Source organism: Python bivittatus, unplaced genomic scaffold (assembly GCF_059951505.1).
Source record: "Python bivittatus isolate LINGU-HERP-01145 unplaced genomic scaffold, Pbiv_v1 ctg000310_np1212, whole genome shotgun sequence".
Classification (NCBI taxonomy): Eukaryota; Metazoa; Chordata; class Lepidosauria; order Squamata; family Pythonidae; genus Python; species Python bivittatus.
In genome coordinates this window covers 11180470-11196424 of record NW_028277054.1, presented here as the reverse complement: position 1 = coordinate 11196424, position 15955 = coordinate 11180470, and the positions used below count along the sequence as shown (strand labels likewise).

The 15955-nt window shown below is 40.0% G+C and overlaps 1 protein-coding gene across 3 annotated transcripts in view; it reads left to right on the top strand.

Annotated features, from left to right (window-relative positions):
- The window catches only part of PTPRU (protein tyrosine phosphatase receptor type U), a 312459-nt gene that overhangs the window by 167230 nt on the left and 129274 nt on the right, over window positions 1-15955 (top strand). For all 3 annotated transcript variants that reach the window (XM_088140061.1, XM_088140060.1, XM_088140062.1), the window contains one exon: window positions 11186-11494. In XM_088140061.1, coding sequence (XP_087996187.1) covers window positions 11186-11494 — 309 coding nt within the window. The remainder of the gene's footprint in view (window positions 1-11185; window positions 11495-15955) is intronic.

Below are 15955 nucleotides of genomic sequence, written 5' to 3'. Positions count from 1 at the left end.
AGAGGAACCTGGGTACTAAACATGCAGCGTAGTTTTTGGCAGCATTCATTTATTATTTGGATCAGTTTTATTATAGCCTTTGATCACAAGGCTTCATTCATAATTGCTATCCTCCCTCCCTGCCTTTGTAGAGGGATCAACAACCTCCAAATGTGGGTTCTGGCTAGAATGATCTCTGTGTGAGAATGGCCTTGTAAATATGCCAACGTTTTTCTGATCACATAACTTTCCCAGCTTTTTTCCCAGAGGCAGCCCTGGAGCACAGAGAGATCTCTTTCATACGACGATATGCTTCTAGTTGTGATTGACATAGAGTGAGCTGCCATACCTGGGTGTACTACAGCTGTAATAGCTCCAATAACCTTAGGCAGCTTTGTAACGGCACTCATTGTATGGATGTATTCAGCAATATTAATGTGTTCAGACACCCTTGTTAGTTGATCTTTGACTAAAGTGCTTGCGAGTCTGCTTACATAGGCCCAAGGATGTCAGCCTGTCTTTTTGCTGCTGATCATTTAAATGACACTAAAATTAAAAAAGAAATTGAAACTTGAAGTCTGGCATTCCCACTTATGGACTGGGCTGCTCCCTAGAGACTTTGGAGTGAATTGATTCTGAAGACCATGAGCAGAAAATGAAGGTGTTCTTACAGTGTCAGGCAAGGAAAGCAGCTTTTCATTGTCCCTGCCTGCGTTGATCTCCTCCCTTTAAATTACCCTAGCACCATCATTTCTTTCTCATTTGCCTTTCTCATGCCAGAAGGATGTACCTACTGGCAGCTCCTTTCTCCTGATTTGCCCCAGTCCACTATATCCTGATAGCAAAGCACATGCTTTACATGCAGGAGCTCTGGGTTCAATCCCAAGCATCCTGAGAGAAGTTTGAAATTTTGGAGAGCTCCTACCAATGAGAGCAGAACAGAGAGATGGAATGGAATATTCTGAAAAAGGACATCGTTGGTGGCTAGCATCCAAAAAGGACATTCCACTCTGTAGTGTTCTTTCACTACCGTTTTGATGCAGTCCTTCCCTTGGTCACACATACCTCCTAGGAATCTTGAGTTGATCCTTCATGATAGAGATGAATAACCTTTCCTTCAGTGATAACAAATAGTGGTAACAAAGGCAGACTTCTTATTAAAGCAGATGGCCATTGCTTATGCCAGTTATGATAACTAATTAAGCATACCCTCAGTGACATTGCTTAAGCATATACAGTGGTACCTCGGGATATGAACTTAATCTGTTCCGTGACTCTGGGCGTATCCTGAGTTGGTCGTAACCCAACGCAAATTTCCTCATAGGGTTCAATGTAAATCCGGTTAATCCGTTCCGCCCTCCGAATTTGGTTGCACCCCGAAGCAAATTTTCCCATAAGGTTCAATGTAATTACCTTTAATCCGTTCTGGCGTCTGCGGACCACGCATCAGGGGCGGGAAAACAGCCGGGCGCCACACGGCGGGGCGGGAAAATGGCTGCGGACCACATGTCAGGGGCGGAAAAATGGCCGCGGACCACGTGTCAGGGGCGGAAAAATGGCCGCGGACCACGTGTCGGGCGGAAAAATGACCGTACCCCGAGGCGGAGTTCGCACATCGAGGTAAATTTTTGCGGCCGGAGCTGGTCGTAACCCGAAACGTTCATTAGTAGAGGCGTTCGTATCCCGAGGTACCACTGTATCTCTTTCAAAACCCTTTGAATGCATTGAAAAGAGGAGGATATTCACCCTATTATAGTTGCCACTTGGAGCTCACAGGAAAGCCCCCTTCACCTTGCTGAATAAATCTAATCAATGCACACTTTCTGCTAAGTGTGCTTGATTGTTGTTCGACATCTGCCCCTGCTCAAAGAGCATAGGAGACTGCCTCAGATCAGATCAGATCAGATCATTTGATCTAATTCAATACTGTTTACATCAGGAAAAGGGTTCTTACAGATTGTATGTGGGATGTCCCTTCTATTCACCTACATTCTCCTACAAAAATGTCTTTTGGTGGCCACATTTACCCACTTGTCTCCCAACTCTGAAGTGTGAGAGAAGCAGATGAAAGTACGTGCATACCCACTCTCCTCCCACAGTTAGAATTACTAGAAAGTCAACATTTAAGAGGCCAGGTTAAAACTTTTTTTTTTCTTCCAGGCATTTAAAAGCTCTTGATTACTTTTAATGTTAGGGGGTTGTGTTAACGGTGGTCCTGTAATTGGTCCAAATACAGAAGAAAAATCTGGGCGGGAATATCCTTCAGGAAAAAGTAGCTCTGCGTGTTTCTGTCATGCCAAAGAAAGAAAGTATTGATGGCCTTTTGGAGTTTGATTTCTTTCTGTGTTACAGATTGCTGGCTTGCTGCTATAGGTAATCATCCAACTCCTGTAGGAGGACTAAGCTAGCTGGAAAATTTAAATTGATCTATGAGTGCTTGAATATTTGGGTTCTGCCTTGGACATGACATTAAAATGTGATGTAATCGGTACTTTTCTGATCTTGAAAACAATCCAAGAATTTAAGCGTGTAATTATTTTTAACGGTGCCAGTTGAATATATCCGCGTTGTACAGAAACATATACATCACTTATAGTTTATACAGTGTATTTGGGAATTAACCCTAGGGGAAATAAGCCTACAGTGCCCCAGAATCACTATGTTAGACGGTGATTTTAGCTTCATGTATCAGGACAACAGTTTGCAACTTCCTGGTTTTTGGTGAGAAGTGATTATAACTTCCCTGTGTAAGCAAAATGACATTGCATTTCCATTAGCAGCAAATCTTGTGAGGATTTTTAGGAGTATGTAGGCTATCTGAAGCTAAGTTTCAGCATTTGTGTTATCACATGCTTGCAAGTAGAAATTGCCCAAATGATTACAGGTAGTCCTTGACTTACAACCATTCATTTACTGACCATTCAAAGTTTTGATGGTGCTGAAAAAGTGACTTGCAACTGGTCCTCGCACTTACGACCATCACAGTATCCCCATGGTCACATGATCAAAATTCAGGCACTTGGCAACTGGTATGTATTTATGACAGCTGCAGTATCCTGGGCTCATGTGATCACCATTGTGACCTCAGGGGGCTTCCAACAAGCAAAGTCAGTGCGGGAAGCCAGATTCACTTAACAACCATGGCAAAAAAGGTCATAAAATTGGGCACAACTCACTTAACAAACACATCACTTAGTGATGGAAGTCCCGGTCCCAATTGTGGTTGTAAGTCGAGAACTACCTGGGAAGTAATAAATAAATATTTATAATTTGGATTTATAAGGCTGCCAAACTCACAGCAATTCTGGGCAGCATGCAGATAAAAAACAAAATCTCAATACAGTGAACCAGTTAAAAAGATCCAAGCACAGGTGCTACAACAGAGAAAGCATGTTTCCTGAGCTGCATCAGATGCCATTGCTTAACAGATGGGACCAAGAGCATCCCCTCACTGGTGGATCTTAGGGATGGGCAGAAACAAAGGGAAAAAGGTAATCCTTCTGAAAGCCAGGTCCTATGCTATGAAGGTAACACTAGCACTTTGAATTGCACCTGGAAGTTCACTGACAGACAATGCAGCTCATGTAGCAGAGGAAGTGCTAAATGAGCATGTCAAGGTATGGCTGTAACTGCTCATGCCACTGCACCCTGGACCAGCTGAGACTTCCAAGAGACTTCCAAGAGGTCTTCACCTTCATGTTCAACATGCACCCCCATGTCGAGCATGTTGTCCCAGCCCAACTCTGGGTTCGGCCCCAATGTGCTAAACGCCCAAATAAAGACACTGAGCTGGAGATTGAAGTGAAATGTTATTCTATGCAGAAAAAAGGACACCAGGAGATCTCTCTCAAAGCTTGTGTAACCACCTTGTTGTTTAGTGGTCTTTTATAGTTCTTTTACCACAAACCTAATTCATTGTGGTCATGGTTTGACCTTTCCCTTAGATGATGATCTCTAACTGCTGTTTCTGCTACTTCTTATACAATATTTTATAATGATCAGCAATATTTGACATATTTAAGATTACATGAGCATTTCTAATGCCTCTACTAATCTGTATTTACCATATTGCAACAGTAGCTGCTGTCTACTAGCATTGATTCCAACCACGGCTTCCCATTTCATGTTTCCTGTCTACTAGCCTTTCGCCTTGTCCCATGATACATTTGGGGTTACCGTCAGCAGGCTTAGGTTTTGCACTGTTTTTCTAACTTTTGCCCTCAAGCTTCTAGTTTCTATCATTTGATTGTTTCTATAAGCATCCTTATGAATGTTAGCAATTTGTGGGGTACCTCATTTTTGTTCATCAAGCACATTGTAATAGATCACCTCCAAGGTGACTAAGACATGAGTGTCTGTGAGAAGGGAGCCCCAATTCAGAAATGGGTGCAATTGGTGCACCAGATAGATCTATGCAAAGGTTCTCCTGGCCACAACTATCACCTGTTCTTTGAGCAGGAACTGCAAGACCCAGGAAAACCCCAAATTGCACAGTGCAACCCCATTCAGAACTAAAGATAGAAAATATGTGGTATTGGGTACTCACAGTTGCTTCATCTTGTCAATGTTGAGCTTAAATCTGTTCTTCCCCACCAAGCCCCCAGCTCAAGGTACTGGGACAAGACCTTGACAACATCACTTGGTCGGCCAAGGTTGAGATGTGCAGCTGTATATCAATCTAACACCTGACTTTGTGATGATGGATGGCTTCACCTAGAGACTTCATACAGATGTTAAAATGGAGGCGCAAGCCCTGCAGCACTCCACAAAACAGGGGCATCAGACTCAGCCTCTCCCACTTTGTCAATACCACTTGAGAAGACCATAGCACTCCATTTGGAGAAGACAGTCCAGAAAGTAGACTGACTGGGCTAGTGACCAATGTCTTTAGATGATAGTCAACTATATCAAAGGCCACTGGCAGATGACAAATCCTAAAATGGATTCCAGAACAGATTTCAAAGTGGCTCAGATTGAGGAACCAAGTCTTGAACAACAATATTATTCTCTATTGTTTTCTCATGTTAGCTGATCTGGTTGGGAGAATCTCTGGCTATTATAGAGAGGTGGCCAATGTAGCAGAGTTTATGTTTGAAGCTCTGTCTACCTGAAGACTTTTTCCAGAGGCATCCAACAATTCTACTTTTGCTTGAATCCTTGGTTTCAGATACCTGGTTCCTTCCAGCACCATAATGATTACCAACACTTTGAACTCATCAGCTGATGGGTTTTGATATCATCTCTGAAAAGTGTTTCTCTGACTTGTCTCACCAGACTATTAACCTTTTATGATATCACATCAGTGCATAAAGATTTTCATAAGCTTCCCATTTGGTTTCCAGTGCAGTTCAGAGTGCTGATATTCATTTATTTTTCTTTATTTTATTACATTTATCTCCCTTTTTTCCATTATGGAATTCGAGATAGTACATATAAGGATCTCAAGCTGTTTCCTGTCCTGGCACTGATGGGATAAAACTGGAGTATCTTAAAAACAAAGAAAGCCTTGTTTGTGTAGTTTAAAAATGCCTATCAAGTTCAGCGTCCTGTTTCTCACAATTGCAAACTGATATATGTGGGAAGCTCCAAGGCAGGCTAGCACGTTCTGACCCTTTCCTTGATTAACACTGTTAGCCTTTTTCTCCAAGAATTCTTGTCTAACCCCTTTCCAAGCCATGCAAGTTGATTGCTGTCGCAATAGCTTATGACAGTGAATTGCATTATTTGGCAGAGCTATTCAGCAAGATTGTTGTATCACATGGCTCCTGACATTGCTAAGGAGTTGATATATAAACCTCTAAATGCGGAATGGAAAACTGTTCAGATATTGTGAAAGTACAACTTTTAGCAGCCCCTGGAAATATGGGCTATAGTGAGGAATGCTGGGAGTTGTAGTTAAGGAACATTTGGAACACTTGTTCTAAGTGATGCTGTATAAACTCAGATCATCTGGAGAAGTTCATTCATCCATATGAACATATCTATTTACTGAGTTATAATCCAGGGCTTCCCACAAGGGGCCCCACGTGCAATAATTTTATGTGGTAACCAGGAAGAGAGACTTTGTAGTGATTCTGAAATTACCCATCTGAATCTTGATGCAGTCATGCACACAGTTGCATCAATATTACTTCTTTTTGCAGTGTTTTATCAGTGCACTCAATAGGCCACTAGTAAAGATGAAATGGGGACCAGAACACAATTTATGAGTCAGGAGCAAAAGGCAAATGAAAAGATTGAGGAGCAAGCCATAAACTGAGACTAACTGAAGATTAACTGAAGGCATAGAAATAAGCTCAAACCCAGGAAGACCATTTTCTCAAGTGAAGTCTATCTGTGCGGAAAAGTTATTTATATACCTTCCTTTCCAGGATGATCCAATAGCTAAAGGTACTTGATTGAAAAACTGTAGATCCTAGCCCTGGAGTTTATCCCATGGGGCAACTGGACACAGATCCAGCAACTGCCAGCAGATGTTTATGTTGGAAATGTGGTCAAGGGACAAAAATTCAAACCAATGGAAGGATCTGAAAGCAATTGACACATGGCTCAGAATTAATTTTAGAAATTCTTCTAATTAAACTGGAAGAAAGATGGGAGGAGGGAACAGTAAAGGAACTCAACAGAGGAAATCCTCTCAACCCTGCCAGACATTTCTTTTTATTCTTCTCTTTTTATGTTCAAACCTCTTTTCTTTCTTTATAGTTAATTTAAGTGCTTTAAGAGATCAAGTGTGTTTCTTTTTCTTTTCAGTCATTGTGTCCTTTATCATTTTGCTTTAACTGAAATGATCTCAATCTTATTGTGTTTAATTATTGCTATATTTGGTCTCTAGGTGCTTATAGTATTACATTTTACTAGTCACATAGGGAATGGTTGTAAGAATCCTGTATTGAGAGTATTCTGTGTGGGTCTGTTATTTGATTTGTAAGATATCCAGTTCCATGGTATGTAGGGCACACTACAATGTGGGCTGCATGCTTTGGACCAAAAATTGAAGGAGAGGATTTGGCTAGGGCTAGAACGAGTGCCAGTTTGGTGTAGTGGTTAAGACGCCAGGCTAGGGACTGGGAGACTGTTAGTTCTAGTCCCATCTTGGGCATGAAGCCAGCTGGGTGACCTTGGGCCAGTCCCTCTCTCTCAGGCCCAGAAAGGAGGCCAGGGCAAACCGCTTCTGAAATCTTGCCAAGGAAACTGCAGGGACCACTCCAGGCAGTCACCAGGAGTCAACGCTGACTTGAAGGCACACACACACATGAAAATTAGTAGTAAGCTGAACAGCGAACAGATAAACCAGGCAGGATTTAGGTTGGATTCAGATTTAGGGATGTTCTAAGCAAAGCAAGGCAAACAAAATGAAAAACACTTAAAAAAAAACCTCATTTTTTTTCCATTCATAACTCATACCAACAGAACAAGGTTTTGTACACAACCTATTGCATATAGTTGTTTTTTTTAAGAAAAAGAAAGAAACCATAGGCTATTTCTGTGAACGCAAATTTCTTTGAACTTTTTTTAAGTATGAATTTCTGCAAAGCATTGTTTAAAAATGTAAATCTCCCCAAAATTTGATCTTGTTTTGAAATCCCTCTTTTTTGGTACTTTCAGAAACATAATTTCAGTAGAAATACTATTTTTGGAAGGGGAGCACATTTTTAGCTGGAAAGGTTGGATGTTTGCAGAGTTTATTCAGTGCTGGCATCTGGCCCATGGTGGAGTATGTTTCAGCAGATCTCAGAAATCTGATCCCAACAAAGTCAATGTTGGATTTAATTTATTTGCCTAATTGATGTTGCATCAAGTTTGTTGCCTTTTCAGTGCCCACTGGAAATCTTCTCTCTCCTACACATTTTAGGACCACGCTAGATTGGATTATTATTATTTTGGTAGACCTTGCAAATTTGCTTTTTATTCTAGGTTGGAACCACCCCATTGTTCTTGCTGGCCATTCATGAGAAAATTTGCTCTGATGTCAGTTGGAGTTTGAACAGCAAATAAACCTCTTTAAGATGTTTTAAATGGGAATAGTTTGTACAGATGTTTTAAATAAATAAATAAAGTGAGGGGGGAGAGAAGACAAAGGGTTTAAAAAATCAAGCATATCAGATTATGCCACTCATATCTAGGTTGGCTCTTATATTTCTTTTCATTGTTTTTTATCTATCCTGGTTGCTCTTTTGTTTTACATATTGCTGTCATGGCTTTAAAAATCAAGTGTTTTTTTTCTATTGGAATCATTTCTTTGAGTGTGCATGTATGTATCCTTGAGAAGCAAGGTATGAAATACCTATATAAATAAATCTATTTTTTAAAATATGCCCCACAAAGATGAGATGTAAATCAGCAGGAAATAGGCTATAAATCCACCTTCTTAAGAGTTCAAGAATCTCTCTTGTAACTTCAGAGCACTTTCAGGTATATGCTTTCTGTAAAGCAGTCTTCGAATATGGAAATAAAATCCAGTGGGACACAGGCTCTCATTTTAACAACAAAAGTTATAATATAGATGGTAGTTTTACTGAAATGTATCCCCACTTAGAGTTCTGCCACAATGGTGTCAGTTCAGGCTCTACACAGACAACTAAAATGCCTTAAAAAGAACAGCAGCAGAAAAACAACTCTCATAAAGGTGATACATTTTTATCATTAGAGGAGAGGGGGAAAAAAGGCAGAATGATTAGATTGATTGGAATGAGTACATTTCTAAAGATCCACACAGGAAAAGCTATGTCTGCATTTTGCTTAGGTCTTGTTTTTACTTCATCTAGAGCTGTCTTTTTGTGTGTGATGATGATGAAAAAAATTCAAAAAGTCTAACAAGTCAGAAGCACCTGGAAAGGCACAAGGGAAGAAAGCTTGTCATTGCTTTAAAGCCTGAATTTTGCAGCATCATCAGCTTTTGCTCTCTGCTCCTACAGCACTTGAAATTGCTGTACATTTGCCTCACCTATTTCTGAATAGGCTGCTAAGTTTATTTGAGAGAGATGGGTTCCTACCAAGCAGTCTGTTGCAGCTTCAAAACTGGGTAGTATAATAATGCCCAGTACCTGAAAAAGCCATTAATTTGTAGTCTTTTGAGTCATCGGTGTGAGGATGTGCTATGCCATTCCCCCCCCCCCCCATAGGAAAAGGTATTTCTGTACAACATTCAGAGAAAGAGATACATAAATGATTGTAGATGTTCCAAAATGATTGGGTAGCAATGTGGAAGAGCAGTTTATCTTATCTTGGATCCCTGTAGCTTTGGCATGACCCAAGTTCATTAAGCCTAATCCAGTTTAACAACCAGGGAGTTGAGCTTAGTTGATTTAATGTGAGGACGTTTTCCTTTTGGACTGTTCTGATGTTTAGGGAACTTATTGTTACTTATAGTGGTTTGTTCACCTAATACTCATAACTAAATCGTTTACTCTTAACCAGGTGAATTACTAACTTAGCAGATGCATTCACATAATATGCTAAGCTTTTGGGGTGGGCAAAATGATTCATTGTGGAATGTTCTGACACCAAAATGGGTCATTCAGTGTTTTGGAAATGGCCCGTTCTTGAAACAGAACCGTTCTAAGTCTCTCAGCACTACTGGTTTCTGGTGGGATCCCTTCTAGAACACTTGAAATGTCTTGTTCTGAGATTGGAATGGCTTGTTTTGGTGCCAGAACATTCCAAGATGGAGGATTTTGCATACCCCTGTTAAGCTTGGGTTGTTGGTTAGTATTTTGTGGATGATCTTGTATGAACTTAGGCTTTGGGGTTAGTTTATTGTGCAACTTAGAAAATAAATTAATTCAGTAAACAGGATAAGTGTGTTGTGTGAATGCAGCCACTGAATGTATAAACTGTCTCTACTAGCCCATGTAGAGTTGGGCATTGAGACAGAATGCAGTTCTTACTGCAAGCATGTTTTTCCCCTTTTCCAGGGTTCCTTTGATGACTGGGTAAAACATTTTGCTTCTTTAGATGAAAGGGTATATCTTGGGCATTCTGTCAGTGTTGTCAAGCAGTCTTTACCACTGAACTGTCTGTTGTGAGCAAGGATGATTAACTCTTTTCCATCAAGCTCTGAATTTCCATAGGACCATCCTCAGAGGAAAGATCTCATCTCGTTATAAGGATGGGTAAATCAATGCCAGAAGAATATGAGGCACCCTTTCTTACTTTGGGGCATTTATTTTTCTCTGGCACTCCTCCGTCTCCCTTCTTACATAGCAGTTGCCAAGGAAGGGACAAATTGCTTTTGCTGGAAACCTAAATTGCTCGTTTGCTTGTAAAGGGCTTTAAAATTAATTTGAGAGCTGAATGAAAATAAACCTTCGAGTCATAGGATACTCATCTCTATTTTAGAACAGGATGCTTTTCAAAACCAGGGAGAGATTTCTACCTTCTTCAGGAGCTTCCTGCCTGCAGGATATTCTGCTGTGGTGTCATAGTTCCACCTCTGTTCTTCAGCAATTGTCCTGCCATATAAGATTAATGACTGTTCTTCTGTCATTGTCAGGCTCTCTGGTTGCTGTTGTTTTATTTATTATGATCAAAGATCAGATTATACAGGAAAACATTTTTTTTTAAAAAAAAAGATTAAAACATTGAAAGAGAAGAAGAACATCATGCGTCAATAAACATTGGCATAGGCTAGGCTTGTTCTAATAGATTCTGACACAATACAGTAGTGATACATAACAATTCTGGGACTTTTGTTGTCTTCTCAGAGTATTGGTCCAAACAGCATGAGTCATGTAAACCTCTGCGTTCTACCAGGTCTATTGAATAATGGGGAGTTATAAGGTCAGAGTTTGAGATCCTATAGAGGGTACAACAAAGAAGTGCAAGGGCTAGAGATTGGTTCAGTCTGCTTTGGCTAGATCTGGTTCAAGGACTCAGTTGCAACTGCTTTCTCAAGGAATCATAGATATGGTTCAGGATTCTGCATTATGGTAAGCAAGCAGATTTGTGGTCCATTTAAGCAATTGAGCATCACTGATTGTGAGGGTATAAACAGCTTCAGACCATTCTGTCCCATTTATTATATCTTTCTGTAGCCAATCTGAATCTAGCTTTCTGCTACACCAGAGGTTGTAACATCTTTGCATTCTCAGCATTCTTTTCTATAGACATAGACAAGGCATTGCCCTTTCCACAGAAGTAGACAAAGCATTGATAGTTACTGACTTTGTTCTTTTTCATTCCCCCCACCCCCCTCTTTCTGCAGAACCCATGAGGGCCCCCAAAGGCCTTGCCTTTGCGGAGATCCAGTCTAGGCAGCTGATCCTTCAGTGGGAGCCTCTGGGTTACAACCTGACTCGCTGTCATACATACACTGTCACACTCTGCTATCGCTATGCTGTAGGCACTGGCCATAACCAGACCTTTCGTGAGTGTGTAAAGATGGAGCACAGTACCAACCGCTACACCATCAAGAACCTTCTGCCATATAAAAATGTCCACGTCAAGCTCATCCTGTCCAATCCTGAAGGCCGGAAAGAAGGCAAAGAGATGATATTTCAGACTGATGAAGATGGTGAGTTTTGTATCTCAAACAACATCTAACATTTGTATCTTTCTAGGCAACTGAAATTCCTTGGAGATCATCTTCTGGATATCCTTATCAAGTCAGTTGGGTGGGTACAAGAATGAGGATTTTGTGAAATGCTTTCCCTAGGTGTTACCTCTTGATGACTTTTTTTGATACCAAGCTAAGGTTCTTCTTCCAAGCAGTTTCATGATTAGCATTTGATTTGGAGTCAATATTGTACTGGAATAGAGGCTTTTCTGTGTTTTTAAATTATATCCTACTTAGGGTATTAAATAATGCATCTTATTGTTTTTCATATTTTTTACGCCTCTGCCATCTCCCAGACAATTTTGGTTTTTGGATGGATTAGAAATTTAAATAATAATTAGTTTTAATTATTAAATTATGTATTACTTTGGGGTGGTAAGCAGAAGTATTTGGATGCAGCTTTGTTATCTTCTGTGTAGAAGCTTATCAATGAAGAATTGAAAAACAATATAGATACAGTTATATATTACTCTGTTAAACTGATTGGCTGAGAACAAGGTGCAGTACAGTCTGCTTGTGCAGATTCAGTAAAGAGAAATAGCAGGAATGAGCCTGGAAATCCCTATGATTCTCAAATTTTGCCCCAACATATCCTTTCCCAGAGTGGATGCCTTCCAGATGTATGGACTTCCTTTGAATTCCCCAGTCCTGAGCATTCTGGGAGTTGAAGTCTGCACATTTTGAGGTGCTCCAAACTGGAGAAGACTGTTCTATTACACAAATGTTTGTGAATGCCAAAGCTTGTGAAATCAAAATCAATGGTTGTTGTTGAGATAGTAGTTGAGGTTCTCCTCCATCTTTCTTCTGGCAGCAGCAATTTCTCAGCTGAATTTTTTTCTTAATTTGGGGTAGATTCTATTTAAAATATTCAGAACATTGGGTGGGGTGGAATGGGAGGAGCAGTATACAGCCCGCAAACTCCCCATGCACTTTCCCCATCTTGTCAGCTCTCAACTGAGTAATGGAAAACAGATCTTCTTTCAACATCCTTTTCAGCAGTGGAGAAACAGATCTTGATCAGGGTAATTTGGGCAGGTGCTGGAGTAAGAGGAGAAAATATAACTTCATTTACAGTAGCAAAATATTTACAGATTTCTTCAGTGAGGAGATAGAAAGAACTAGAAAATGTGATTTTATGTGATGTGTATGTCTATGTACCTATGTGTCTGACTGTTCATTTGGAGAAAACAAAACAGATCCAGTTACCTGTCATTGAGTAGAGATGTTTGAGAGGTCTGGGGTTCCAACATAGTGCATTCAACTGTAATAGTAACGCTAAATTAGAGAGATGGTAAAGCAGGTGCAATATGGTCTGCTCCATTCTGGGAAGAACTACACCTATTGAATTAGACTAGACTGTGTGAGACTTTTGCTTAGTTTGTTTGTGCTTGGAACATATCCAAGTTGTAACTTTCTTCATTAACAGAGAAAAGAACATGACTATTGGAGAAAATAGAAATGATGGGCTTTTCCATCCCTTGTGGTAGGCCCTTTGCTTTACATATATCTACCTCTTTGACAACTTGGGTTTTGTTTTAATGGAGTGATGGTGGTTTCATTCTGTTCTTAGTAATAATCAGCATTGTTGATGAAGCAAAATATAAATATTTGAGAAGGAGGACGGGAAGGAAGGAAATTAAATGGAGTTCAGAACAATACAACAGAGCTTTGGCAAGCTATTTTAAAATGTTGAGTAGATGTAGGGTCCTTTGCAATGGCCAGTGGACATTGTCCCTTGTCTTATCAGCATTTAGGGTTTAAAACATCTGTTCTGCTGAATTTCATGCTTTTACATTGAATGAATCTGTTCATTCCAGGCAAGCTTGTAGATGGGAAGTGGTAGAAGCAAGAGATCGTACCGTGATACAAGATAGCATTTCAGTGCTGTTACCATGGTTACCACTAGGCCTTATTTAGACATGCATGAAACTAGCTGATTATTGTTCTTTTCTCCTCTGTTCTGTTTCTTTGATTGATCTCATGGTGAGCACCCAAAGACAAGAGGCAGTTTGGAATGTAAGCATCAATTGTGAGGCAGCATGGAGGGAGGAAAGAGATATGAGTGGTGGAGAGAGATTGGAGGAAATGGCAGCTGTTTAATTCTCCTTTAGTTATCTGAGTTGAAGGACCTGAACTTGACAAACAGCTGTCCTCAGATAGGAATGGATGTGAAAAGTGGATTATGATAAACTGTAGCTAACCAATGCATGAACAGAACAAGGAGGAAAAGAGATGTCAAACCATTTCATGCTGCAAGACTGGGGAAGTCAACAGTTTTGAATACTTCCTTTATGATGAGGAAAAGATTTTCTCTGCAAGTGGAAACCTAATGCAGTAAGGAATAAGTTGGATAGTGAGTATGGCACTGTATATTGGGAAATTTCGTTCTCCCTGAAATGGTTGAAGAATTCTGCTGTATCTATATATCAATCCCACAAATGAAAAGTCAGCAAGGCTGGGCATGAAATCCTTCTGTGGCTTTTCTATTTTTGGAGAGTACAGATACTTCTTTTCAGAGAATGCTGCTTGTGTTGCAAAAGGATGAAGAATAGACTGAAGATTTCATAACAATAACAATTATTCTAATTATGTTATCATCGGTCCCTGCCTTTTATTCGTGGGTTTCATACCAATTAATTAAGCTCACCACATCTCTCTGTGATAAACACTAATGATGACCAAAGGCCTTAATGTCAGTCTGCCTCTGAGATCTATTTTGTGGTTAGGCTATTCATTGCTTTGGACCTGAATAAGCATTGTTTCCTGTTGCAGAAGATATTTATACTAATAGATGGGGCATGGCCCTTGATTGGTATTCTTCCAGAGGTACTTGCAAGGCAGCTACAATGATGGTCCAATGTGTAGTTGTTTTCTGCTGAGGGTCATCAATGGATCTCATCCAGCAAATCATTCTTTATCAGGAAGGAGAGCAAAAGACATGGACTTAATGAATGTCATTCCTGGAAAAGCTTCAGTGATGATTACTCATGAAATAAGGATCTAACACTGTTTTGTTTTTCAGTATTGTGACTCAGCCAAGTAGTTGAGGTCCTGACTAGGATCATTCTTTTAGTGAATGAGCTAGTGGATTTCTGGTCATTTTTACATTGCATTCCTTCAGAAATAATTTCTATCCTATTTCTGCATCATGCTATGCATTAAAGAAAAAATGTGCCAGAATTAGCATTTAAATTGAAAGTATTTAATCTAAAATACATATTTTTATGCATTGCGTTGTGAGTTTACTTTCCTCCTTCTCTCAACTGACCTTGTCTTTGTTGCTTAGAAAGCTGAATTGGAAAGTGCAAGGATTAAATCTGAGAGGTTCTATTTGTGTATCTCTGTTTCACCCTTTTATTATGCCCTCTCTACATATATTACATTTGGAGATGCCATGGTGATGGTGTTGGAGAATCATATTCTCCACTATTGACACTGGTTGGTCTGTACCTCTTTCTTTCTGTTGTGAGAAGCATTTGTTGCTAGTATTGAATATTTAAGGATTGCTATTTAGAAGAAGGTCTTGCGTGTACAGTGAAAGGATGTTACTGCATCATTGTTCATAGACTTTAGGGCCGTGGCTGAGCATGGACCTTGTGTGTTTTTCCCATAATTTGCAATTAACTCCACTTTAAAAGTTCAGAGTAAATACCAACATTAATCACAGGGGGATTGTTTAGCTTCTCATTCAGAGCCTTATCATAAGACTTTACAATTCCAGGTTACATTGTAATTAATCTCCACATTTCTGTTTAAGCTTTAAGTATTAGCAATTAACCTGGAGGAGCTTGTTACTGCTAAAGACTCAATTGGAGAGAAGATATTAGTGGGCTTAATTTTAATGACACCCACATTCCTCTGGAACTACTCTGGTTCCGTGTATAGTTCATAGCACTAGCGCAGAGCATGAGCAGACTCAGACATTTGCAATGGGCATGGCCAAATACCATTGCAGCTGGAAATGACATACAGAGACCTGGAGGTTGTGCTCTGCTACAGTCATTGTGAGTGAAGCATCTCTGCCACAAATAGGTCACTGTAGCCAGTCTTGTTTGAGAGGCACCAGGCTTTGAACAATAAAAATATTGTGTTGCTGACCCAGTGAGGCTACTGGGACTGTAGGCTATGTCAGTATCTGGGCAGTAGCAGTTGAAGCAGTCCTAGCCATCAGTTTCCTCTGATCTGAAGGATTATAAAGATTTTCAGATCAGTCTCATCCTTTGCTTGTGCAACGAACAAATCCACTATGACCTCTCGAACCAAACAAACAGTTTGCTATACTAAGTTAGCTATTAGAAGGTTTAACTGATAGTGTTACTTAGCTGAAATGCAACTAACCTGGTAGTCATCTGATTGTCCTAATTGCAAGGGATGTATGAATGTCTACAAGAGGAAAGAGGGATGTCCACAAGAGGAAAG